At 45.5% G+C, this 24,568-nt stretch overlaps 2 protein-coding genes across 2 annotated transcripts in view; both read left to right on the top strand.

The window, feature by feature from the left end:
* LOC124007729 (serine/threonine-protein phosphatase 2A regulatory subunit B'' subunit alpha-like) overlaps positions 1 to 4,448 on the top strand; it is a 51,228-nt gene extending 46,780 nt beyond the window's left edge. The window contains 2 exon segments of the mRNA XM_046318458.1: positions 1,952 to 2,058; positions 2,164 to 4,448. Coding sequence (XP_046174414.1) covers positions 1,952 to 2,058; positions 2,164 to 2,263 — 207 coding nt within the window. The 3' untranslated portion in view covers positions 2,264 to 4,448.
* A 4,067-nt stretch (positions 4,449 to 8,515) lies between these two features.
* LOC124008046 (fibronectin type III domain-containing protein 3B-like) overlaps positions 8,516 to 24,568 on the top strand; it is a 188,447-nt gene continuing 172,394 nt past the window's right edge. The window contains 1 exon segment of the mRNA XM_046318952.1: positions 8,516 to 8,630. The gene's annotated coding sequence lies outside the window, so the exon portion shown is untranslated.

The following is a 24,568-nucleotide window of genomic DNA, read 5'->3' as shown; positions in this document are numbered from 1 at the left end:
CAGTGAGGGTGTGTGTGTGTGCGTGTATGTGTTGTAGAACATAGACAGTGAGGGTGTATGTGTGTGTGTGTTGTAGGACATAGACAGTGAGGGTGTGTATGTGTTGTAGGACATAGACAGTGAGGGTGTGTGTGTGTGTGTATGTGTTGTAGGACATGGACAGTGAAGGTGTGTGTGTGTGTGTGTGTTGTAGGACATAGACAGTGAGGGTGTGTGTGTATGTGTTGTAGGACATAGACAGTGAGGGAGTGTGTGTGTGTATGTGTTGTAGGACATAGACAGTGAGGGAGTGTGTGTGTATGTGTTGTAGGACATAGACAGTGAGGGAGTGTGTGTGTATGTGTTGTAGGACATAGACAGTGAGGGTGTGTGTGTGTGTGTGTGTATGTGTTGTAGAACATAGACAGTGAGGGTGTGTGTGTGTGTGTATGTGTTGTAGGACATAGACAGTGAGGGAGTGTGTGTGTATGTGTTGTAGGACATAGACAGTGAGGGTGTGTGTGTGTGTGTTGTAGAACATAGACAGTGAGGGTGTATGTGTGTGTGTGTGTGTGTGTATGTGTTGTAGGACATAGACAGTGAGGGTGTGTGTGTGTGTGTGTGTGTGTGTGTGTGTGTGTGTGTTGTAGGACATAGACAGTGAGGGTGTGTGTGTGTGTGTGTGTGTTGTAGGACATAGACAGTGAGGGTGTATGTGTGTATGTGTTGTAGGACATAGACAGTGAGGGTATGTGTGTGTATGTGTTGTAGGACATAGACAGTGAGGGTATGTGTGTGTATGTGTTGTAGGACATAGACAGTGAGGGTGTGTGTGTGTATGTGTTGTAGAACATAGACAGTGAGGTGTGTGTGTGTGTGTGTGTGTGTGTGTGTGTGTGTGTGTGTGTGTGTGTGTGTGTGTGTGTGTGTGTGTGTGTGTGTGTTGTAGGACATAGACAGTGAGGGTGTGTGTGTGTATGTGTTGTAGGACATAGACAGTGAGGGTGTGTGTGTGTGTGTGTTGTAGGACATAGACAGTGAGGGTGTATGTGTGTATGTGTTGTAGGACATAGACAGTGAGGGTATGTGTGTGTATGTGTTGTAGGACATAGACAGTGAGGGTGTGTGTGTGTGTGCGTGTATGTGTTGTAGAACATAGACAGTGAGGGTGTATGTGTGTGTGTGTTGTAGGACATAGACAGTGAGGGTGTGTGTGTGTATGTGTTGTAGAACATAGACAGTGAGGGTGTATGTGTGTGTGTGTTGTAGGACATAGACAGTGAGGGTGTATGTGTGTGTGTGTGTTGTAGAACATAGACAGTGAGGGTGTATGTGTGTGTGTGTGTGTGTATGTGTTGTAGGACATAGACAGTGAGGGTGTGTGTGTGTGTGTATGTGTTGTAGAACATAGACAGTGAGGGTGTATGTGTGTATGTGTTGTAGGACATAGACAGTGAGGGTGTATGTGTGTATGTGTTGTAGGACATAGACAGTGAGGGAGTATGTGTGTATGTGTTGTAGGACATAGACAGTGAGGGTATGTGTGTGTGTGTTGTAGGACATAGACAGTGAGGGAGTATGTGTGTATGTGTTGTAGGACATAGACAGTGAGGGTATGTGTGTATGTGTTGTAGGACATAGACAGTGAGGGTGTATGTGTGTGTGTGTTGTAGGACATAGACAGTGAGGGTGTATGTGTGTGTGTGTGTTGTAGAACATAGACAGTGAGGGTGTATGTGTGTGTGTGTGTGTGTATGTGTTGTAGGACATAGACAGTGAGGGTGTGTGTGTGTATGTGTTGTAGAACATAGACAGTGAGGGTGTATGTGTGTATGTGTTGTAGGACATAGACAGTGAGGGTGTATGTGTGTATGTGTTGTAGGACATAGACAGTGAGGGAGTATGTGTGTATGTGTTGTAGGACATAGACAGTGAGGGTATGTGTGTGTACTAACGTGTGTGTGTTTTGTAGGACATAGACAATGAGTGTCCAGAGCCTTCAGACTGGGATAAATACGCTTCAGAGGAATATGAGATCCTGGTGGCAGAAGAGACAGCTAATGAACAGCTGCAGGAGGGGTAAGACACACACACTCACTCACTCACTCACTCACTCACTCACTCACTACCACTCACTCACTCACTCACTCACTCACTCTCTCTCATACTGTGTTGTCTCCCCAGGACGTTTGATGATGACTATGAGGAGGCGGAGCTTCCTGTTCAAGGAGAGATGGTTGGGAATAAGATGGATAAGCTTCTCATATCAGATCTGTCAGCATGAAATTCCCAAAGCCTGGAATACCGCTCCCTTCCCCTTGGATATACAGGAGACAGGGGAGAGAGGAAGAAATTAAGAAAAAGCTAAAGCGATGGAGGACTCCAAACTCTCTCAGCTTCTCCTTTCATACACAGACAGGGACAGAAGGGATGGTGAGAAGACAGAGGGGGTGGACTGAAAACGAGAGAGAGGATGGACAGAACGAGATAGAGGATGGACAGAACGAGAGAGAGGATGGACAGAACGAGAGAGAGGATGGACAGAACGAGAGAGAGGATGGACAGAACGAGAGAGAGGATGGACAGAACGAGAGAGAGGATGGACAGAACGAGAGAGCACTCTGGCAGCTGTCCTCTCAGCCCTCTGTAGGAGAGAACATGTTTTCCAGTCTTTTATCTTCATTGGAGATTGTGTGTGTGTGTGTTGTCTATGCATGTGTGTGTGTGTATGTGTGTGTGTTTGTGTCATCCCAAAGACTGTGTTTAGTGCAATAATGTGTCTTAACATGTTTATTATGTAGAAGTAAGAAAGCACAAATCCTGATGTGGAGATACTTCCTGTATTATGTTTATAATTACTGCCATATGGAGATTTTTTCACTGACAATCAACTACTAGACAATCAGCTAATCAATCAAGTTGTTTTCAAATGTGTCAATTAACACACACACACACACACACTGTACATACACACAGCTCTGTGCAAAACACCGCCATCTTGTGGTCGCTAGTTATACTGCTGGCTGCTCTGAGAGACGCGTGACGTTTGGAAAAGGGAGCTGTTGGAACACGGCTGTCAGCGTCTCCGTTGATAAACCTCATTTTCAGTGTTCTATTTCAGAATGTTACTGTTAAGTAGTTTGATCAGGCGGGCCATTGTGTGTTTGATTCATTTAGAATTAGTCAAATGTTTAATTCAGTTTGAGATAAAACGCATGTACTGTATATTCCGTCCGTATACTTTTCAAAGGAGTTCTCTCATAGCAGAGGCTGCGTCACTAATGGCAGTCTATTCCTCATATAGTGCACTATAACTTCTAGGGAGTAGAGTGCTATTCTAGATTTGACCAGAATCAACCACAGTGTACATAGACTGAGCTGTAACAAACTAACTATGAACTAACTATCTCTCTGGCAGAGATGTTACTGTATAAACCAAAATGGACAGGAATGGAATCTGCCAAAATGGGCAGAAGTGACACACACACACACACACACACACTTGCTAGCCACAAGGCGCGCTGTCGACACGTGGAACAGAGCTGTAAAGCTAACAGGCGTTTTCATGTGTCACCTAAGGGGATGTTCAAATAGCATGATGTTAAAGATGAAAAGAGTGGGCCTAACTAACTGCCATCCTGTCATTATCCTCCTCAGCATCATGTATTCTTTAGGTTGTCACTGGTGAATGCTGGTGGTGTTTTAAAGCTGTGTTCATGCGCGTGTGTGTGTTTCTTTAAGAGCGACAATCTGTCCCGATATATCCATTGTAAATGTGTATTTAACTCTACATAGTGTTGCCATTGTGTACAGATGATGTATCTGATGCTTTGTGTTGCTGTGTGGCTCGACGGGGTTCAGTTATGTGGCGTGTGACCCAAATGCACAAGGATGATTGGTCGGAGGTCATAGAGGGACACGCCCACCAGACAATTGACTGTCAATCAATTTGTCAATCACCTATCAATCAGTTTGATAGTCTGATTGAGTAATAAGGAGCATCTTGCTGTAACTGGATTGGACACACTGGTAGCTCCTCCCTTTAGAGAGACTCATGCTGTTGTAGAGACACACACACACACACACATTTATGAGACACTGCTGTGTCTGACGCTATGCAAACAATCTGCTTTTTTGCTGACTGCCCTGGGAACACACACACATCTGCTCTGTACTAGGTGCAGGGGGCAGGGTGAGAAGCCATGATGGAACTGCCTATGACCGGAGACACTTCTGCCGCAATGAGGACTTTTACTTTGAAATGTATGTCTGTTTTAAACAACTTTTACTTAGATTTTTTTCCCCCTAATAATCTGACGTTTTACTTCCAGGTTGATGAGGCTTCAGTAGATGTTCTTGTGTTTCGCATGGCTTCCTTCTTTCTATCTTTCCTTTGTTTTCTTTTAAAAGTGAATTCAAATAAAGGCGATTTAAGGAGAGAGAGAAAATGAATGGCGGATACAACTCAATAGTGCGTCGAACAAAGATTTTCATGTTTTGTTTTTTGGTGCAATTTTTGATATATAGATTTGACTAAACAGTGTGTTCTAAATAGTATGTAGTATGCTTAGTCATAGTACATAGTTAATACGATGGCCTCTTTAGTCTCAGAATGTCCCTCTCCTGTGGCTCACAGTAGTAACTACACAGTAATGGTATGTTTCTCCTCTCCCGTGTGTCTGTGCATGTGTGTGTTGAATGATGATTGTCTTGAAATTCACAGATCCCCAGATGAAACCAATAGCCAATGAGATCCCAGCCTTGACTTTAAAGCCCCTCCCCTTAGTCACACACATTTCAGACCACCAGCCAACACCCAGTCCGCAGTGATGTCATCAACCATGATGTCATAATAGGATTCCATTCTCCCTTTGATGAACACACACACACACACACACACACACACACACACACACACACACACACACACACACACACACACACACACACACACACACACACACACACACACACACACACATACACAGCCAAATAGATGCTTTGGAACCGACTCCACAGTGACACCAATATTTACCCAAATGAAGGGAGGGAGAGAGGTGGAGAGAGAGAGGGAGAGGGAGAGAAAGAGAGATGGAGAGAAAGAGAGAGGGAGATGGAGAGAAAGAGAGATGGAGAGAGAGGGAGATGGAGAGAAAGAGAGGGGGAGATGGAGAGAAAGAGAGAGGGAGATGGAGAGAAAGAGAGGGGGAGATGGAGAGAAAGAGAGAGGGAGATGGAGAGAAAGAGAGGGGGAGATGGAGAGAAAGAGAGATGGAGAGAAAGAGAGAGGGAGATGGAGAGAAAGAGAGGGGGAGATGGAGAGAAAGAGAGAGGGAGATGGAGAGAAAGAGAGGGGGAGATGGAGAGAAAGAGAGATAGAGGGAGATGGAGAGAGAGGGAGATGGAGAGAGAGGGAGATGGAGAGAAAGAGAGAGGGAGATGGAGAGAAAGAGAGAGGGAGATGGAGAGAAAGAGAGAGGGAGATGGAGAGAAAGGGAGATGGAGAGAAAGAGAGAGGGAGATAGAGAGAAGGAGAGAGAGGGAGATGGAGAGAAAGAGAGAGGGAGATGGAGAGAAAGAGAGATGGAGAGAGAGGGAGATGGAGAGAAAGAGAGGGGGAGATGGAGAGAAAGAGAGATGGAGAGAAAGAGAGAGGGAGATGGAGAGAAAGAGAGGGGGAGATTGAGAGAAAGAGAGAAAGAGAGAGGGAGATGGAGAGAGAGAGATGGAGAGAGAGGGAGATGGAGAGAAAGAGAGAGGGAGATGGAGAGAAAGAGAGAGGGAGATGGAGAGAAAGAGAGAGGGAGATGGAGAGAAAGGGAGATGGAGAGAAAGAGAGAGTGAGATAGAGAGAAGGAGAGAGAGGGAGATGGAGAGAAAGAGAGAGGGAGATTAGAGAAAGAGAGAGGGAGATGGAGAGAAAGAGAGAGGGAGATGGAGAGAAAGAGAGGGGGAGATGGAGAGAAAGAGAGAGGGAGATGGAGAGAAAGAGAGAGGGAGATGGAGAGAGAGGGAGATGGAGAGAAAGAGAGAGGGAGATGGAGAGAAAGAGAGAGGGAGATGGAGAGAAAGAGAGAGGGAGATGGAGAGAAAGTGAGATGAGATAAGCCTGCTTGGCAATTCAGGGAAACAACTGTGAAACAAATGCCTCTTCTCAAATATGGACCTGACACACTCACACACACACACCGGCGATTTCCCATTATCTAATATGTGGGGGCGGCATGACTACATGAGGTTAGAACTCTGGGCAGGAACTCATGGAATGAAGAGCAATGTGACCAGGACAGATCTAGACATACTAGAACAGATTGAATGTGTGTCTGCAACGCCCTTCTATGTATTAGTGCACTGCTTTAGGCCAATCCTATATGAATTAGTGTGCCACTCCAGATTTAGTGCTAGAAACACACTCTGAATGTGGACATACTACAGACCACTCTCAGATCGATCCCAAAAGACACCCAGTTCACAATGGGAACCATTGTAGCTCAGTTGGTAGAGCATGGCGCTTGTAACGCCAGGGTAGTGGGTTCGATCCCCGGGACCACCCATACGTAGAATGTATGCACACATGACTGTAAGTCGCTTTGGATAAAAGCGTCTGCTAAATGGCATATATTATTATTATTATTACAATAGAGTTCACTATTTCAGCCTCTGATTCACTACAAGTGGTCCCATTCATAAGCAGATGTCCCACTCACATGCAGACATACATACCCATGCATCCGCACACGTACACACAAGCACACACAGGCGTACACAGGCGTACACACACGGATACACAAGTACGCACACGTACACACTAGAAATAGTTCAGGCGTCAGGGTGTGATGTCCTGACCAGCTGCTCTGTCAGAGAGGAAGAAAGAGAGAGAGGGCTTGTCTGCTCTTGTCAGGGTACGGATGACTCCTTTGAACTCCCACAGTTCCAGCGGCAGATCGATAGGAGGGGGTATCTCTGCACACACAGCTCTTAATATGTCTTCTACGATGTCATATGTCAATGCTTTCCACCCATCAAAGAGTTACAGGGACAGGGGGTACATGATTAGAGCGAGAGAGAGGGGGTGAGGGAGGGAGAGGGTGAGGGAGAGAGAGGGGGTGAGGGAGGGTGAGGGAGAGAGAGGGGGTGAGGGAGAGAGAGAGAGGGGGTGAGGGAGGGAGAGGGTGAGGGAGAGAGAGGGGGTGAGGGAGGGAGAGGGTGAGGGAGAGAGAGGGGGTGAGGGAGGGTGAGGGAGAGAGAGGGGGTGAGGGAGGGAGAGGGGGTGAGGGAGAGAGAGGGGGTGAGGGAGGGAGAGGGAGAGTGGCAAACAAACATGCAAACACCCCCCAAGATAAACCCGAGTTCAGTCTGCACGGCGGAGCGTGAGAGGAATGCGACCATATTTATTCAATGCAAGCAGTGACCTTTGTTCAATGTCAACGTGCCTATGTCATTTTATCTACCCCAAATAGTCTAAATAGTATGAATGGCATTTTGATCGTCAGAAATCTTCAAACTGCCTGAGGGTGAGCACCAGGTATGTAGGTTTACAGAGTCTAAATAGGCTACTGGAGATAAATGAACAGGATTTATTTCTCAGACATTTTTATTTACACTAATGACTTGCATTGGAATGTTTTCTAACATAAATTGCCAAGGCTGATTCTGCAGCTCACGTTCAAAACTGTGATGTATAATGTTCTTCTGTTGAGTTGTGGCACAGGGCTACAAACAATATAGTTGTGTTCTTATGTCTATTTGAGACCATGCACAATGAAAACATAAACTCAGAGGCTGAATCTGATGCATTGTACCAGATAACAAACAGGTCATTTCGGTCCCCATGCAGAGTCCCTGGGCAGGTGTACAATAACACATTCATCATCCGTACAATAGATGAGTCATGTGCAGTACAACAGACGTTCTATGTAACACAAAGGTTTCATGTCCTCTTTATTTCTAAACCCCTGGCCAACCCTCCTGCAGGATTACCCACATTGGGCCTGTTACATAATCATTTAACTGGAGACTGCTGCAGGCTTTTGCTCCTGCCCTGCATTAAGACGAGCCCCACATGCCAACAGGTATGCTCCTACAAAGCCCGTCTCACCTCTGCCACCAATTTGACAGGTTGATTTTGAGAGAGCGATTGAGCTGTATGGGGCTAGATCCATGGATCAGCTGGTGCAGAGGCCAGAGCACTACTCCCTGCAACACTAAATCCCAGGCCTTGGCTGGGGGCAGAAGTAAGTCTTGCTCTAGGCCTTGATTCAACAATTATTGAAATTAAAAAGTAATTTCCGATTGAGCCGATATATGCAGCGTTTTACCATGAATGCAGTATCTGAACATTGCCTTTACATTTCAATCGCGCTAAACAGTGGATCTGCAGCACCACGGGTAGAATCTAGGCCCTACTCTCAGAAACACACAGCCCCGTGCTACAGTAGAAGTGGGTATGCGTGGTATAGAGGGTATTACGGTAGAAATGGGCGGGCTTTAGCCTCCATGTGCGGCTGCAGGGTTTTGATTGACAGCTTGGATTGTCCCAGAGAGCGCGCTGCGCGGGCAGAGTCTAGGCAGGGGGATCCAACAACCAGCCCTGGAGAAAAAATAACACACAGCAGCGAACGTCTGTTTCAAGATTATTTTATTGCAGTGAGGTGAGTTCTATTCTACACTTGTATGTTGTTCTGTTGCATGTTAAAACGACTTATTAGAATAGGACATCGTCTTAAACTGGGAGTTAAGATGTTTATGGGGATTGTGTGAGTGCTTATGGAGCTGTGACGCCGGCAGACTGTCTCGGTGAGCTGGCGAGAGGAGAGGAAAAGGGAAAACTGGCTGAGGGGGGGAATCGAAACTTTTAGGGATTTTAAAAACTTTTTGTCCGAAACTGCGTGGAAAGTTTTTAAAAACGTGGCCATTAAAGTTTTGGTTTTTATATCGCAGTTATTTGGGAATGTGATGTCGTTTGGAGGATTTTGTTTGCGTTGTGGGCCATTTCTGCTTTTTTGCGAAAAAATGTTTTTTCGTCTTCGCAGAGACTGACGTTGAAAGAGTGAGTGCGCAACAGGCTAAAACGCTCTTTATCTCAACGTTTCTCTCTTTCTCCACTGTTCTTTACATAACAATCTACAGGCACCGCTGTCTCTGTTTAAAAACACTTTTAATCTATCAAAGTGAAGTATGTCTGTTTTTACTTCAATATTTTTTCTACTTGGATTGCAAGATGCTGATGTGACGATTTGGCAGGGGTTATGAAATAGTGTGAACGGAGGAACACAATGTAGCTCTTTATTGCATTAATTATTTTACCGATGGTGAGTTGTTATTGCATACGATCACAACGCACTTTTCCTAGACTGTGTAGTTTGTAGCGGATTGAAGAGAGGATACTGTGTCTGAAGAGGAGAGAGGTCTCTCAACTCCAGCATAGCCTGGCATTCCAGTAAGCCTGCCTGTCTGTTCTCTCTCTCCTTCTCTCTCTCTCTGCCCCCCTCTCTCTCTGCCCCCCCTCTCTCTCTCTGCCCCCCCCTCTCTCTCTGCCCCCCTCTCTCTCTCTGCCCCCCCTCCTCTCTCTCTCTGCCCCCCCTCTCTCTCTCTGCAGACGTGGAAGTTCAATGCAGTTACTTCATGCGCTTAATGATTTTGTTTCCGAACGACAGGCCTATTGTTGTCAGACTTTTTGAAATCGATGCATCACTTTATTATTTAGAAAACGTTTTTCATTTTTCGCCGATGAGTTGATACCCTTAGTTGAAAGGAAACTTAGCTTGTATCCAACTTAAAACTAACTTCATTTTAGGCTATTATGGGATATGCTTGTCATTATCCCTGGGGTGTTGTGTCACCGTTACATAGCCGGTATAACGTTGTTAAGTCGTTCTGATAATACTGCTATTTCGTCGAGTTGCGAACGCTGGATCTAGAGGGTAAATTGAAGAAAAATAGCATGAGTAACAAACACGCACAGAAAATATGAGAAATCCGATCCCAAATAGATGACGTCAGATGACATTCCTTTGCTGTAAGGCTGATGTGGCCTTCTGTGTGCTGTGAGTGTGCTTTTATCCTGGACTCTTTCTCGGGAAAAATCCGTGTCTGTGATTTGCAGTGAATCTGATTTCTACACTTCTAGATGAAGTTCTGAGGAGTTTTACATCTTTGGAAGAACTCCTGTGTTTGTGGCCCATAATATCCTAATATGTAGCCTGCCTTTGTCAGCTATATAATTATAATGATTTAATCATTTCATGTTTGTGTTGAGGTATTGGCATATGGTTGTCAGGTGTTGTATCAACTGCTCTATCAGTGTGTGTGTGTGTGTGTGTGTGTGTGTGTGTGTGTGTGTGTGTGTGTGTGTGTGTGTGTGTGTGTGTGTGTGTGTGTGTGTGTGTGTGTGTGTGTGTGTGTGTGTGTGTGTGTGTGTGTGTGTGTGTGTGTGTGTGTGTGTGTGTGTGTGTGTGTGTGTGTGCAGATTTCAGCAGCAGTCTATCCTCCCATGAGGTGTTGCTTATCAGGAGCATCATTACAATAACATAGCAATAACAACAGTAACATTATAGGAATCCAGACTAGAATAACATCAGTAACATTATAGGAATCCAGACTAGAATAACATCAGTAACAATAACAAAACTGTACCTTTCCTATTGCCATCACAACTAGAAGGTGACTGTCCTGGAGGTGTTTTGGCGCTAGCATGGCTGGGTAGGGGTTTTTGTTCCTAAACTGGCTACAGGTGTGTGTGTTGAAGGGGGGGGGGGCAACTACAGTCTTTTGGCCTGTCTCTGTCTGGGCCTTGCAGGCCACCATAGGACCGTGTGGGCGGTCTGGTCTGGTCAGCTGGCAGCAGCTTCCTGCTTCCTGTGGCTGAGACTTCTCATTGGTCACGCTGGGAGACGCATTCTTTTCCACTGAGGTCATGTGGTTAGCATCTGGAATGGACAGGAGAGAGAGGTCCTCAGAAAGGTCTGGAACCTAAAGATGCAACATATGGGTACTTCCTGAAACAGACTGAACACTGTCAAAGTCTGAATTGGAAGTATTTATTCAGTGGAAGAATGACACATTTTCCCCAAATCTTAAATTAATTTTACACACACGATAACCACCAGGGAGTAACCAGCTGATGAAATATGACTTTCATTTATTTAAGTTAAATAAATGTACCTTTTGGTTAAAGTGGCATTTTAAAGGTTTACTTACCTAAGTAGTGCTAGGCGATATGGCCAAAATATCATGTCATTGTATTTTTCAAAATTTTGACAGTATTTGACGGTATTTGATGTTTTTGATGAATAAAAGTTCTACATTTGGTTTATGAGTAGTGCGTGACCCTAGGACCCTCTAAATGATTTCAGTGGGTCTTTCTCCATTCGGATTGTTTTATACTGTTTAATTAAACTTCAACCTAAAATATCCTGCATTTCCATCAATTTCTGCATTTCCTGCACTCATTTGAGATCATTTCCACACTGACACGATATGGGCAAAAATTGTTAGCCAGCTAACTAGAGAATAGCATTCGTGGCTAGGTCTGTGTGGAAAGCGAGAGAGAGAGAGAGAGAGAGAGAGAGAGAGAGAGAGAGAGAGAGAGAGAGAGAGAGAGAGAGAGAGAGAGAGAGAGAGAGAGAGAGAGAGAGAGAGAGAGAGAGAGAGAGAGAGAGAGAGAGAGAGAGAGAGAGAGAGGGATGACTCAAGTAGAGGAGTAAACTATAGAAATGGACGATACACACGGCATATCACATTTAACAAACCCAACATTCAAATACCGTCATAGAAGGTAAAGTAAAAACACAAACTGGTCCGTGCATCAATATCGGTATAGTAAACTACGGTATACCGCCCAGCCGACTTTGTGTCAGGAGTGTGTGTTCAGAGAGAGTGTGTTAGGTTCAGTGTCTGTGTTGACGGATAATTGTCTTGACATTCTCAGAACCCCAGACCAAGCTGATAGCCAATGATGTCCCCGCCTTGTGTGTGTATACGTGAAAAGTTCATCTCCACTGGCTGCCACTGTGCTGAGTGGTTCTCCTCCCTATTTTGTCCCCCTTGACCAAGCAACAGAGCAGTCACAGAAAGGTTCCATCTGATTCACAGACGGAGGCCTTCTCTTTATTTTCCTTCATTACACACAGACACACACTCTCTCTCTCTGAAGGCTGGATCGTTGTTGAAGGATCCCAGCGCCTTATGTTTACTTGGCACAGACCTGTAATATTTACCCTCTTTCTCCCTCTCTCTTTTCACTTCCCCACCTCTCTCCTATTTCCCCTCCCATTCTCCCCCTTTCTCCTCTTGGTGATTTCCTGCATTGTTGACAATTGATTTAGACAGAGATAAAAGAAGTCTTTCAACCCCACCCCCCCCCATTTCCAACCCTCTCTCTCTCCCCCTCTCCTTTCCTCCCTCTTTCTCTTGTCCCATGTGCCCTCCTTGGGGATGCAGGGCTCTATGTCTCTCTCAGACCATGAAGAGAACTCTCCCGTATCCTATGGGTGGCACTGTAGACGTTCGGACTAGCTAGCAGTGTTAGCTTCTCCTAGCATTGCAGCTAACATCCTCCTGCATTTATTGTAGTGATTTTCATTGCTGACAGTGTTAGCTTTCCCTAGCGCAGCTCCGTTATTAATATGTCACTCATGGCAAGCAACATTATCTTCTCCTAGCCTAGCCGCCAACAGCGGAAGGTAAACGTGTGTTTGTCTCGTTGGTCTTAGTGAGTGAGCATGCCTACATTAGTACACACACACACACACACACACACACACACACACACACACACACACACACACACACACACACACACACACACACACACACACACACACACACACACACACACACACACACACACACACACACACACACACACACACACACACACACACACACACATCTGTGACATAACTCACATTTTCGTGCCTGCATTAGCATGCTAGGCGTGTTAGCATGGCTATGGAAAGTTCCATCTGCTCTTAATGGATGTTTTATGCAGGTGTGTGTTTCACGGAAGTGTATGTGTGTGTTTGTGTGTGTCAGTATCCTGCTAAATCTTCTTCAAAAGGAAATAGAAATTGTTGTTAAATTGCTGCAATAACTCAATACATCGTTGTAAAAAATTAGCATCAACCAGGCCATGCCACACCCCCCGTCCTCTACTTATACATACCTCTGTCATGTCTACCTCTCCTCTCTCTTCCCCCTTTTCTTCGCCCCTCCTTGCCCCCAAGCAAGACCCCCCACAAATCATCACACATCCACACACACCTCCCCCAGCCTGGGGTCACAAGGTCAAATTCCTCCTCCTCAATCAGGCCTCAGGATTTGTATGTGTAGCCCATACATAGGTGTGTAGCGTGCCAGTTCCATTCCCACTTCACTGCAATGTCCTCTCCACTCTTTGGGACTAATTCCATGTTATTCTAACGGATTAACTCTCGGCCCTTCCTTTGTCTCACATACATGCCCGCTCACACACCCACACTAAGGGAGAGCAGGCATTCTGAGGATATATTCCAACACACAGTGGAATGTGTATCCTGAGAGGAATGTGCATACTTTTCCACTGTGATCTCTGTCTCGCTCTCTCCCTCCCTACCTCTCTCTCTCGCTCTCTCTCCCTTCCTCACTCCCTCCCCTCCCTCTTGCTCGCTCTCTCCCTCCCTACCTCTCTCTCTCGCTCTCTCTCCCTCCCTCACTCCCTCCCCTCCCTCTTGCTCGCTCTCTCCCTCCCTACCTCTCTCTCTCGCTCTCTCTCCCTTCCTCACTCCCTCCCCTCCCTCTTGCTCGCTCTCTCCCTCCCTACCTCTCTCTCTCGCTCTCTCTCCCTTCCTCACTCCCTCCCCTCCCTCTTGCTCGCTCTCTCCCTCCCTACCTCTCTCTCTCGCTCTCTCTCCCTCCCTCACTCCCTCCCTACCTCTCTCTCTCGCTCTCTCTCCCTCCCTACCTCTCTCTCTCGCTCTCTCTCCCTTCCTCACTCCCTCCCCTCCCTCTTGCTCGCTCTCTCCCTCCCTACCTCTCTCTCTCGCTCTCTCTCCTTCCTCCTCCCTCCCCCTCCCTCTCCCTCGCTCTCTCCCTCCCTACCTCTCTCTCTCGCTCTCTCTCCCTCCCTCACTCCCTCCCCTCCCTCTTGCTCTCCTCGCTCTCTCCCTCCCTACCTCTCTCTCTCGCTCTCTCTCCCTTCCTCACTCCCTCCCCTCCCTCTTGCTCGCTCTCTCCCTCCCTACCCTCTCTCTCTCTCCCTCCCTCACTCCCTCCCTACCCTTCCTCACTCCCTCCCCTCCCTCTGTCTCGCTCTCTCTCCCTTCCTCACTCCCTCCCCTCCCTCTTGCTCGCTCTCTCCCTCCCTCCCTGATTCAGGTTTCAGTCTTTTACGACGACTAAATGTCACACTGTGCGATGTCAGCCTGGTTAGATTACAATTTGTACAATTTGCTTCAGTTTTGTTGTCACATTCTGTCGTTTGCGAGGCTAAGTCAGCTAGCTATATAGCGGCGTATTTGATCCTCGCGGAAAAAAACGTAAGGTATGCGTCCAGAAATCATTTTCACATATAGACTTTATAGGTCCGAACTTCCCAAAAATAACATGGCTGCTGTGGTACAAGGTTTATTTTGTGAATTTATCAAAATCGCGTTAGGTCAGATGACATGTAGTCTAAACAAGATTATTAAGGAAATTGTTCTTCTTGAAAAGCGTGTTAACGTTTCAATCAAACTATTATTTTCATCTGACTATACACAAGAATCATATTGTCGTGTGCACACTTAATGCCGGCCATGTTCCTATTGGTTGGTCACCGGGATCGGCTCGTAACACCAGCCACACTAAGGCTCAACGTTTCTGACGGAGCCTAGGACCGCACGCAGCGGTGCTTCATCGGCAGACGTGGAACCCTGTCTCACTGAACGAGCCGAGACCTCCGACTGTCGTTTGCGACCAGAGAATTAGCCCACAAAACGTCCACATTCTGCCGGGACGCCAAAGCCGTCGCTGAAGACTGCTAAAATCATCCAGTTTGTGCTTTAAGGCCTTAAAGGGGAAGTTCACCCAGAAACACTTCCGGGACGTTTATCATGCCTGCCTGACCATTTGCCCCCCCAGACAGTTTGTAGGTCCATCGCTTGAGTATTTGGATGTAGTTTAGAAGCTAATTCTCCCCCCCGGGTCTGATTCACATCATGGAGGAGGTCGAGCATCCGACCGACGATGCAGAAGAACAGGACCTGTGTGTGTGTGTGTGTGTGTGTGTGTGTGTGTGTGTGTGTGTGTGTGTGTGTGTGTGTGTGTGTGTGTGTGTGTGTGTGTGTGTGTGTGTGTGTGTGTGTGTGTGTGTGTGTGTGTGTGTGTGTGTGTGTGTGTGTGTGTGTGTGTGTGTGTGTGTGTGTGTAAACATCAACCCTGGGGTTCTGGAGACGTTTTTCAGAATGCCCGGGATCAACTGGAAGCACTTGCCACACCTGACAGCCCAAATAGGAAGCTCTCTAAAAGTGTTTTGGAAATTGGGATATGTTTTATGATTCCTCTAAGATGCAAATGAATAGCCAGCTAATGATACCCAACTGTATTTTCTAGTAACCTGCCTAAACTCTATAATGTAACTAACTGGCTGCTGTAGTCTCCCCTTGAAGTTAGATCAACTTGGTCCACTGTGTCTAAAACGAGTGGATGTGCCACGTGAATAGAATGTATGGGATGTGTACTTCACAATATGGTCTAAATGATCAATATTGTATATTACCAAACACTGTAAGAAGTCAATAGTGTTAGTGAACAAAATGCAGTGGTGTATAGTACTTAAGTAAAAAATACTTTGAAGTACTACTTAAGTAGTTTATACTTAAGGGGTATTTGAACTTTACTATTTATATTTTGGACAACTTTTACTTTTACTTCACTACATTCCTAAAGAAAATCATGTACTTTCTACTCCATACATTTTCCCTGACACCCAAAAGTACTCGTTACATTTAAAATGCTTAGCTGGACAGGAAAATGGTCCAATTCACGCACTTATCAAGAGAACGTCCCTGGTCATCCCTACCGCCTCTAATCTGGCGGACTCACTAAACACACATGCGTTGTCTGTAAATGATGTCTGAGAGGTGTGCATGAAAATGGTGCCATCTGGGTTGCTTAATATAAGGGATTTGAAATGATTTCTATTTGTACTTTTGATACCTAAGTATATTTTAGCAATTACATTTACTTTTGATACTTAAAAGTAAATAAAACCAAATACTTTTAGACTTTTACTCAAGTAGTATTTTACTGGGTGACATTTACTTGAGTCATTTTCTATTAAGACATCTTTACTCTTACTCAGGTATGACAATTTTTCCACCACAGATAAAAAATTTACAAAAATAAAAAATTGCTGCAATTGCCAGTCTAGCTTTTACACCACTAATATCTTGATTAGCCTGTAAACCCACATACTAAAGAGGAAGACAAACAGCCTCACCTTTTCAACAATGACTTGGCCATACAGTCTTCAAGTCTTACAAGGCAAGAGAGCGGTCAATCATTTTGTGCCATCATCAGTACGGCTTTGAAATAAACAGGCCCAATGATCCATGAGCCCGTTGTTGTATTTGATATTCTAAAGGCCCAGACTGATTTGTTCTTTTGATTGTTGTATATAACATTGTGATATAGTTATTTTAGTTTTGACAATGCAGACTGGTTTCCTACGGGATCACTTTCCAGTGGATGCTGAGGGGAGAACGTCTCGGTCGAGGCCAACGCCGGGGACTCCCAGCCTGTGTGGTCGCGGCAATTCGATCTAAATACCCTGACCCCAACCCTGTCCCTAACGCTGACCTCAAGCTATGTTGGATTTAGAGGAGGCTCACGACATAGGATACAAATAAATGTTTTAAAGAAATAACATTGTATTTCAAGTTTTTTTAAATAAAGACTTTAAACGCATAATAAACTATAAAGACATTGTAAAACATATAATTAAGCAATAAGGAACGTGGGGTTGTGGTATATGGCCAATATACTACGGCTAAGGGCTGTTCCTAAGCACGATGCAACGTGGAGTGCCTGGATACAGTCCTTAGCCGTGGTATATTGGCCATATACCACAAACCCATGAGGTGCCTTATTGCTATTATAAACTGGTTAATAACATAATTAGAGAAGTAAAAATAAATGTTTTGTCGTACCTGTGATATACGGTCTGATATACAACGGCTTTCAGCCAATCAGCATTCAGGGCTCGAACCACCCAGTTTATAAAACACAACAATTACTGTCACTCAGCATTATAAAAATAAAAAAATCCCTTTATTTAACTTGGCAAGTCAGTTAAGAACAAATTCTTATTTTCAATGACGGCCTAGGAACAGTGGGCCTTGTTCAGGGGCAGAACGACAGATTTTTACCTTGTCAGCTCAGGGATTCAATCTTGCAACCTTTTGGTTACTAGTCCAACACTCTAACCACTAGGCTACCTGCCACCCCATTAGTTACATTAGTTATGCTCTGTTCGTAAGCAAGCTACCATGGATAGTGGTGTAGCGACAGTAACAGGTGGAAGAAGTCCTGTTTCCATCTCCACAATCGACTCATGCAGGCTGTTCTAGATCAACACATACCAATATTGTTAAGCCACTTGTGTGCAACAGAGATATATTGACTGGCCTGGCCTCCCAAAGCCTGGACCCTGGGACAACTGTACCTGGTGACTGACTGCCGACAACATGTCTTGGTCTTGGATGTGGAAGCCTTCTACAAGCGAGGTCAACAGACACCATGGTCATTATAAAACTTATGAAAAGCAATGTTCTTTCTGCTGTTTATATTCTTCAATCATCGGGGTGGCAGGGTTAGAGCCTAGTGGTTAGAGCCTAGTGGTTAGAGCCTAGTGGTTAGAGCCTAGTGGTTAGAGCCTAGTGGTTAGAGCCTAGTGGTTAGAGCCTAGTGGTTAGAGCCTAGTGGTTAGAGCCTAGTGGTTAGAGCCTAGTGGTTAGAGCCTAGTGGTTAGAGCCTAGTGGTTAGAGCGTTGGACTAGTAACCGGAAGGTTGCAAGTTCAAATCCCCGAGCTGACAAGGTACAAATCTGTCGTTCTGCCCCTGAACAGGCAATTAACCCACTGTTCCCAGGCCGTCATTGAAAATAAGAATTTGTTCTTAACTGACTTGCCTGGTTAAATAAAGGTCAAATAAAAAATAAAAAATTCTATCCAACTCGGCTTGTCTCTGCCACATCCACAAAAGCCAGTCCCTCTCACCAGTCCCTCTCAGTCCCTCTCACCAGTCCCTCTCACCAGTCCCTCTCTCACTAGACTGTAGTGCATCTTGCTGGATGTCTGGCTGCTCCACAAAGTACTCTGCTTGGCGGTAGCTTCAAGGGAAATGGTTTTGCTTCAGAGCTTCATTAGTGTGTTCACATGGGCGTTCAGACTGAACACCTGCGGGATACAAATACAAACAGATGCTTTTATTTAGAGGTGTCTGGTACCCTGCAGACAGCATGAGTGTTAGCCACCTCTCACACGGCCTGACATCAGCCAAGCACAGAGAAGCTCCAGCAGCCACCCACACACATCCAGAAGGTTGGAGCAGAGGGCACCTGGGGCAGAAAGGGTTAACCTGGATATTCTCTGAGTCGTCTGTGGCCGGTGCTCTGCTGTGTGGGAGGGCTGGTGGTGTGGAGGAGTGGATAGAATACCATCAAATGGCAATTACAGTGTACTGTCTACCTAGTGTGGAGTAACAGTACAGTCTACTGTCTACCTAGTGTGGAGTAACGGTCCCATCTACTGTCTACCTAGTGTGGAGTAACGGTACAGTCTACTGTCTACCTAGTGTGGAGTAACGGTACCATCTACTGTCTACCTAGTGTGGAGTAACGGTACAGTCTACTGTCTACCTAGTGTGGAGTAACGGTACCATCTACTGTCTACCTAGTGTGGAGTAACGGTACCATCTACTGTCTACCTAGTGTGTGGAGTAACAGTACAGTCTACTGTCTACCTAGTGTGGAGTAATGGTACAGTCTACTGTCTACCTAGTGTGTGGAGTAACAGTACAGTCTACTGTTTACCTAGTGTGGAGTAACGGTACAGTCTACTGTCTACCTAGTGTGGAGTAACGGTACAGTCTACTGTCTACCTAGTGTGGAGTAACGGTACCATCTACTGTCTACCTAGTGTGGAGTAACGGTACCATCTACTGTCTACCTAGTGTGGAGTAACGGTACCATCTACTGTCTACCTAGTGTGGAGTAACGGTACCATCTACTGTCTACCTAGTGTGGAGTAACGGTACCATCTACTGTCTACCTAGTGTGGAGTAACAGTACAGTCTACTGTCTACCTAGTGTGGAGTAACGGTACAGTCTACTGTCTACCTAGTGTGGAGTAACGGTACAGTCTACTGTCTACCTAGTGTGGAGTAACGGTACAGTCTACTGTCTACCTAGTGTGGAGTAACGGTACCATCTACTGTCTACCTAGTGTGGAGTACCGGAATTGTTATCAGTATTGTGTAAGTAACGTTATGGAAAAGGGAATTGTTATCAGTATTGTATAAGTAACCTTATGGAAAAGGGAATTGCATCACAAAGCCAAAGGCCCTAAATGACCTGTAGTGACTAACGTTAGCAACAGGTGTTAGGATGCTAGCTAGCTAGTTAGGTGGCTAACTTATCTTGAATGGCTGGAGCTTTGTCCCACAAAATGATCACTGCACACGAACAACCACATCTGGTGAATGACTTCAGGTGCTGTATCAACACCATACTCAGGCAGGAAATGAGTTATCTGTCTGATCTGACAGGGGCATTATTGCACCTCATTTAGGCCAGATAGGTTTCCACGTTCATCTGTGCCAATACTACTACCTCAGATAGAACAACGGGTTAGTTTGAAACATCTCTGCCACTACTACTAGCTAACATCTCTTTGTTTAGCAGCTGTTGTCCTGACTTCCTTTCTCGAGGACCAATAGTGAGACGCTCCTTCGTCCTGCCTCCTGTAATTATCCATCTTTACAACCAGGAAGGAGAGTATCAACCGGATGACAGACGATATAGAAAACCTTGCGCCAGCACCAAGTAGGTCGTTGCTGTGTTAGACCTGTTACATCAAAGATACTTCTATCTGGAAAATCAGTGTCGAGTCATCAATCGCTGCTTATGTAACGATAAATACACATAGTTTTTATGCATTTTAGGTGATTTCGGGAAATGTAGCATTTTTATGTAAAAATACAGAAATCTAAATACGTGGACCTAAAAACAGCCTGGGTTGATGACAAATGGTGTTATAAAGGGCCCAGAGGTGTTTTGGGGTGAACTTTCCCTTTAACCCTCAGAGTGTAGAGTGGAGAGAGAAGCTGTGGTGGAGTACACTGTATGTCTATGCCAGGATAGGGGCTGAGTATGTGTGTGTTGTGTTGGTGGGGGCTGGGGTTTGTGTGTCTGTATTTGAGGGCTTGAGCTGCCATTGCATAGGTCAAGGTGTCTGTGTCTGCATGTCTGTGTCTGCATGTCTGTATGTGTGTTGCTTCTGATGAGGAGGAAGTAGCAGTGTTTGCTTAAACTAAGCACGCTCAACCATGTGGGATGATTTAGCAGGAACAAATTCAACCCAGCCCCCTTCCCCCTGCTATCTCCCTCTCCTTCTCTCCCTCTTCTTTTCACTCTGTCCCTTCCTCTTTCACTCCCTGATGATAAGAAAGGGGGAGGAAAGGAAAAGGGAGAGAGGGGAAGAGAGGACAGAAAAGAGAGAATCATGTTTTGGGGAAGAGGGAGGGTAAGGAGGAGGGCGGGATGCACGGATGGAAGGGGGGAGGGAAGGAGGGTGGGAGATGTGAACAGCCATTTTTTTTTTCCTGTTTGCCATCGAAGAGGGTGGGGCTTGGCAAAGCAAGCTAACTTAGACATGCTAACCTTGACCTCTAACCTCAACCCTTAACCCCTGACCATAACTGTTTGTCAGACCCCTTATGATCATTGACCCCACATCATTACAAATAACAGTCAATAAATCATGTTGAGGTTCCATCTGCTGTATTGTGGTGTGGTGTTGTGTTGTGAATGTGCACCTGGACTAAGTGCATTTCCATATGATGGAGTGTGCATGAGCCTGTGGCCTGTGTGTGTTTTATATTCACCCCTGGTCTCAGTAAGGGTAGGTCTGAGCTCCTGAGATCCAGGGTGTATGGGGGGCTCACATAGAGCTCTCCCCAGGATCAATGCCTCAATTTGGGCTACATATGGCTCTGGCTCTGGAGCTGTGGGATTGGGAGAGGAATGATGAGGACGGGGATGAAAAGGCAAGGGTGTGTGACTGCAAACATCAACAGAAGGCATTTGTGGGAAAGAGAGATCTGATTGGTCAAACCCATATACAGTTGAAGTTGGAAGTTTACATACACCTTAGCCAAATACATTAACTCAGTTTTTCACAATTCCTGAAATGTAATCCTAGTAAAAATTCCCTGTCTTTGGTCAGTTAGAATCACCACTTTATTTTAAGAATGTGAAATCTCAGAATAATAGTGGAGAGCGATTTTTTTTTTTTTTCAGCTGTTATTTCTTTCATCACATTCCCAGTGGGTCATAAGTTTACATACATTCAATTATTATTTGGTAGCTTTGCCTTTAAATTGTTCAACTTGGTTCAAACGTTTCGGGTAGCCTCCCACAGGCTTCTCACAATAAGTTGGGTGAATTGTGGTCCATTCCTCCTGACAGAGCTGGTGTAACTGAGTCAGGTTTGTAGGCCTCCTTGCTCACACACGCCTTTTCAGTTCTGCCCACACATTTTCTACAGGATTGAGGTCAGGGCTTTGTGATGGCCAATCCAATACCTTGACTTTGTTGTCCTTAAGCCATTTTGCCACAACTTTGGAAGTGTGCTTGGGGTCATTGTCCATTTGGAAGATCCATTTAACTTCTTTAACTTCCTGACTGATGTCTTGAGATGCTGCTTCAATATAGTCACATAATTTCTGTTCTTCGGCTTGCAAGCCTCCCCCTTTTTCCTCCAAACATAACGATGGTCATTATGGCCAAACAGTTCTATTTTTGTTTCATCAGACCAGAGGACATTTCTCCAAAAAGTACAGTCTTGGTCCCCATGTGCAGCTGCAAACCATAGTCTGGCTTCTTATGGCATTTTGTAGCAGTGGCTTCTTCCTTGCTGTGCGGCCTTTCAGGTTATTTCGATATAGGACTCGTTTTACTGTGGATATAGATACTTTGTACATGTTTCCTCCAGCATCTTCACACGGTCCTTTTCTGGAATTGATTTGCACTTTTCGCACCAAAGTACATTCATCTCTAGGAGACAGAACGCGTCTCCTTCCTGAGTGGTATGACAGCTGCGTGGTCCCATGGTGTTTATACTTGCGTACTATTGTTTGTACAGATGAACGTGGTACCTTCAGCCTTTTGGAAATTGCTCCCAAGGATGAACCAGACTTGTGGAGGTCTACAATTTTTTTTTCTGAGGTCTTGGCTGATTTTCCCATGATGTCAAGCAAAGAGGCACTGAGTTTGAAGTTAGGCCTTAAAATACATCCACAGGTACACCTCCAATTGACTCAAATGATGTCAATTAGCCTAACAGAAGCTTCTAAAGCCATGACATCATTTTCTGGAATTTTCCAAGCTGTTTAAAGGCACAGTCAACTTAGCGTATGTAAACGTCTGACCCACTGGAATTGTGATACAGTGAAATAATCTGTCTGTAAACAATTGTTGGAAAAATGACTTGTGTCATGTGCAAAGTAGATGTCCTAACCGACTAGCCAGAACTAAAGTTTGTTAACAAGAAAATTGTGGAGTGGCTGAAAAATTAGCTTTAATGACTCCAAACTAAGTGTATGTAAACTTCTGACTTCAACTGTATTTCCATTGGTAGTGAACTTTAAAATAATTCACAGTGGGGATTGAACTTGGTCATAATAAACACATTTTAGGGGCCAAAGCAGGCATCGGGGTAAAAAATAGTTTGGCTGTCCTGGAGATCGTAATTTACCTAGGCTTTCTCGGGCAGACCGGCACTTTTGGCACTGCTAGGTTGCTACGTGGTAGCCGACCAGAAGAGCTTGTGACTTCCCGCTCCAGACCGGACACTGGGGGCCTGGTCATACCTAGTTAGTTTGTACGACAGTGTGATAGTAGTTTGTGGTTCTTTTGTATGTTTTGATGCAGGAATGGAGTGGCGCTGTAGCTGTAAATTGTCTCTCTCTCGCTCTCCCTGGGCTGGTCTTAGCGTTAGCAGCTACGTGGCAGTAGCTGTGTGTGGCTGGGCAGGGGGCCAGGAGTAAACCCACAGCAGAGGTCCTGACAGCCCAGCCCCGCACACACTCGCTCGCGCACACACTAGCGCACACACACACTCACACGCACACGCACACAGAGCCAGCCAGCCAGCTGCAAGAGGAGGTGGGAGGGAGTGCTCTTTGGAAGACACATCTGCTCAGCCTATAGACTGATAATATAATGCTAACACTGCTGCTTGTTTATGCTTGTGTGTGTGTGTGTGTGTGTGTGTGTGTGTGTGTGTGTGTGTGTGTGTGTGTGTGTGTGTGTGTGTGTGTGTGTGTGTGTGTGTGTGTGTGTGTGTGTGTGTGTGTGTGTGTGTGTGTGTGTGTGTGTGTGTGTGTGTGTGGGGGAGTTGTCCTTGTCTGGCAGTGTGAGTGTTATCTTAGTCCAGGCGTTGTGTGTGTGTGTGTGTTATATAACTCAGTCTGGCCATGGGAATACACTGCTGTTTCACTTCTCTTCCTCTTCGTTCTACCTCGTTCTAACTCTGTCACAGCCTATCAGAGAGCAGAGGCCTATTTCAGCCAATCAAACGCCTAGTATCAAAGTTGTCTCTTTCTTCTTTTCTTTGTGTTTGTTTCAGAGGAGTCAAAGTAGAGAGGGGAGTGGAGATTGAAGGAGAGAGAGAACCCAGAGAGAGAGAGGGATGTCTGAGAGACAGTGAGAGGAAATAGGACAGAAGGAAAGAGGAGTGAAGGAAAGAGGAGTGAAGGAAAGAGGAGTGAAGGAAAGAGGAGTAAAGGAAAGAGGAGTGAAGGAAAGAGGAGAGAAGGAAAGAGGAGTGAGGGAAATGAGGAGAGATGATAGAAAGAAAAGGAGAGAGAGAAGTGCTGATCCTGTTGTTTCCTGGGCCAGGTACTGACACGTCTGAAGTCAGCGCCCTCTGAACCACACACACACACACACACACACACACACACACACACACACACACACACACACACACACACACACACACACACATCCCGTCTGCTGAATCATCTACAGGATGACTGGTATTCACAGGGAGTAGGAGAAAGGAGAGAGAGCCTGGTTCCTCTCTGTTTCTTCCTAGGTTCCTGCCTTCTATGGAGATGTACCTGGGTCCCGTCAACCTAGTAACATGTAACAGTCTGGTCTTGGGCTGAGTGGAATCCCGTATTTGACTGTATACTGGTATTGATGTCCAGACCGGTTTGGGTTTTTACTTTACCCTCTGCAACGCTATTTCAATGTTTGGTTTGTTACATGTTTTTATAGTTTACTCTGCTACTTGAGTAGTTTATCTCCTTAGGCATGGGCGGTATACCGTATATACAGTATAAT

Source organism: Oncorhynchus gorbuscha, linkage group LG21 (genome assembly GCF_021184085.1).
Source record: "Oncorhynchus gorbuscha isolate QuinsamMale2020 ecotype Even-year linkage group LG21, OgorEven_v1.0, whole genome shotgun sequence".
In the NCBI taxonomy this organism is placed as follows: Eukaryota; Metazoa; Chordata; class Actinopteri; order Salmoniformes; family Salmonidae; genus Oncorhynchus; species Oncorhynchus gorbuscha.
Note: the sequence above shows the minus strand (reverse complement) of the source record. Positions and strands in the feature narration are given on the sequence as shown.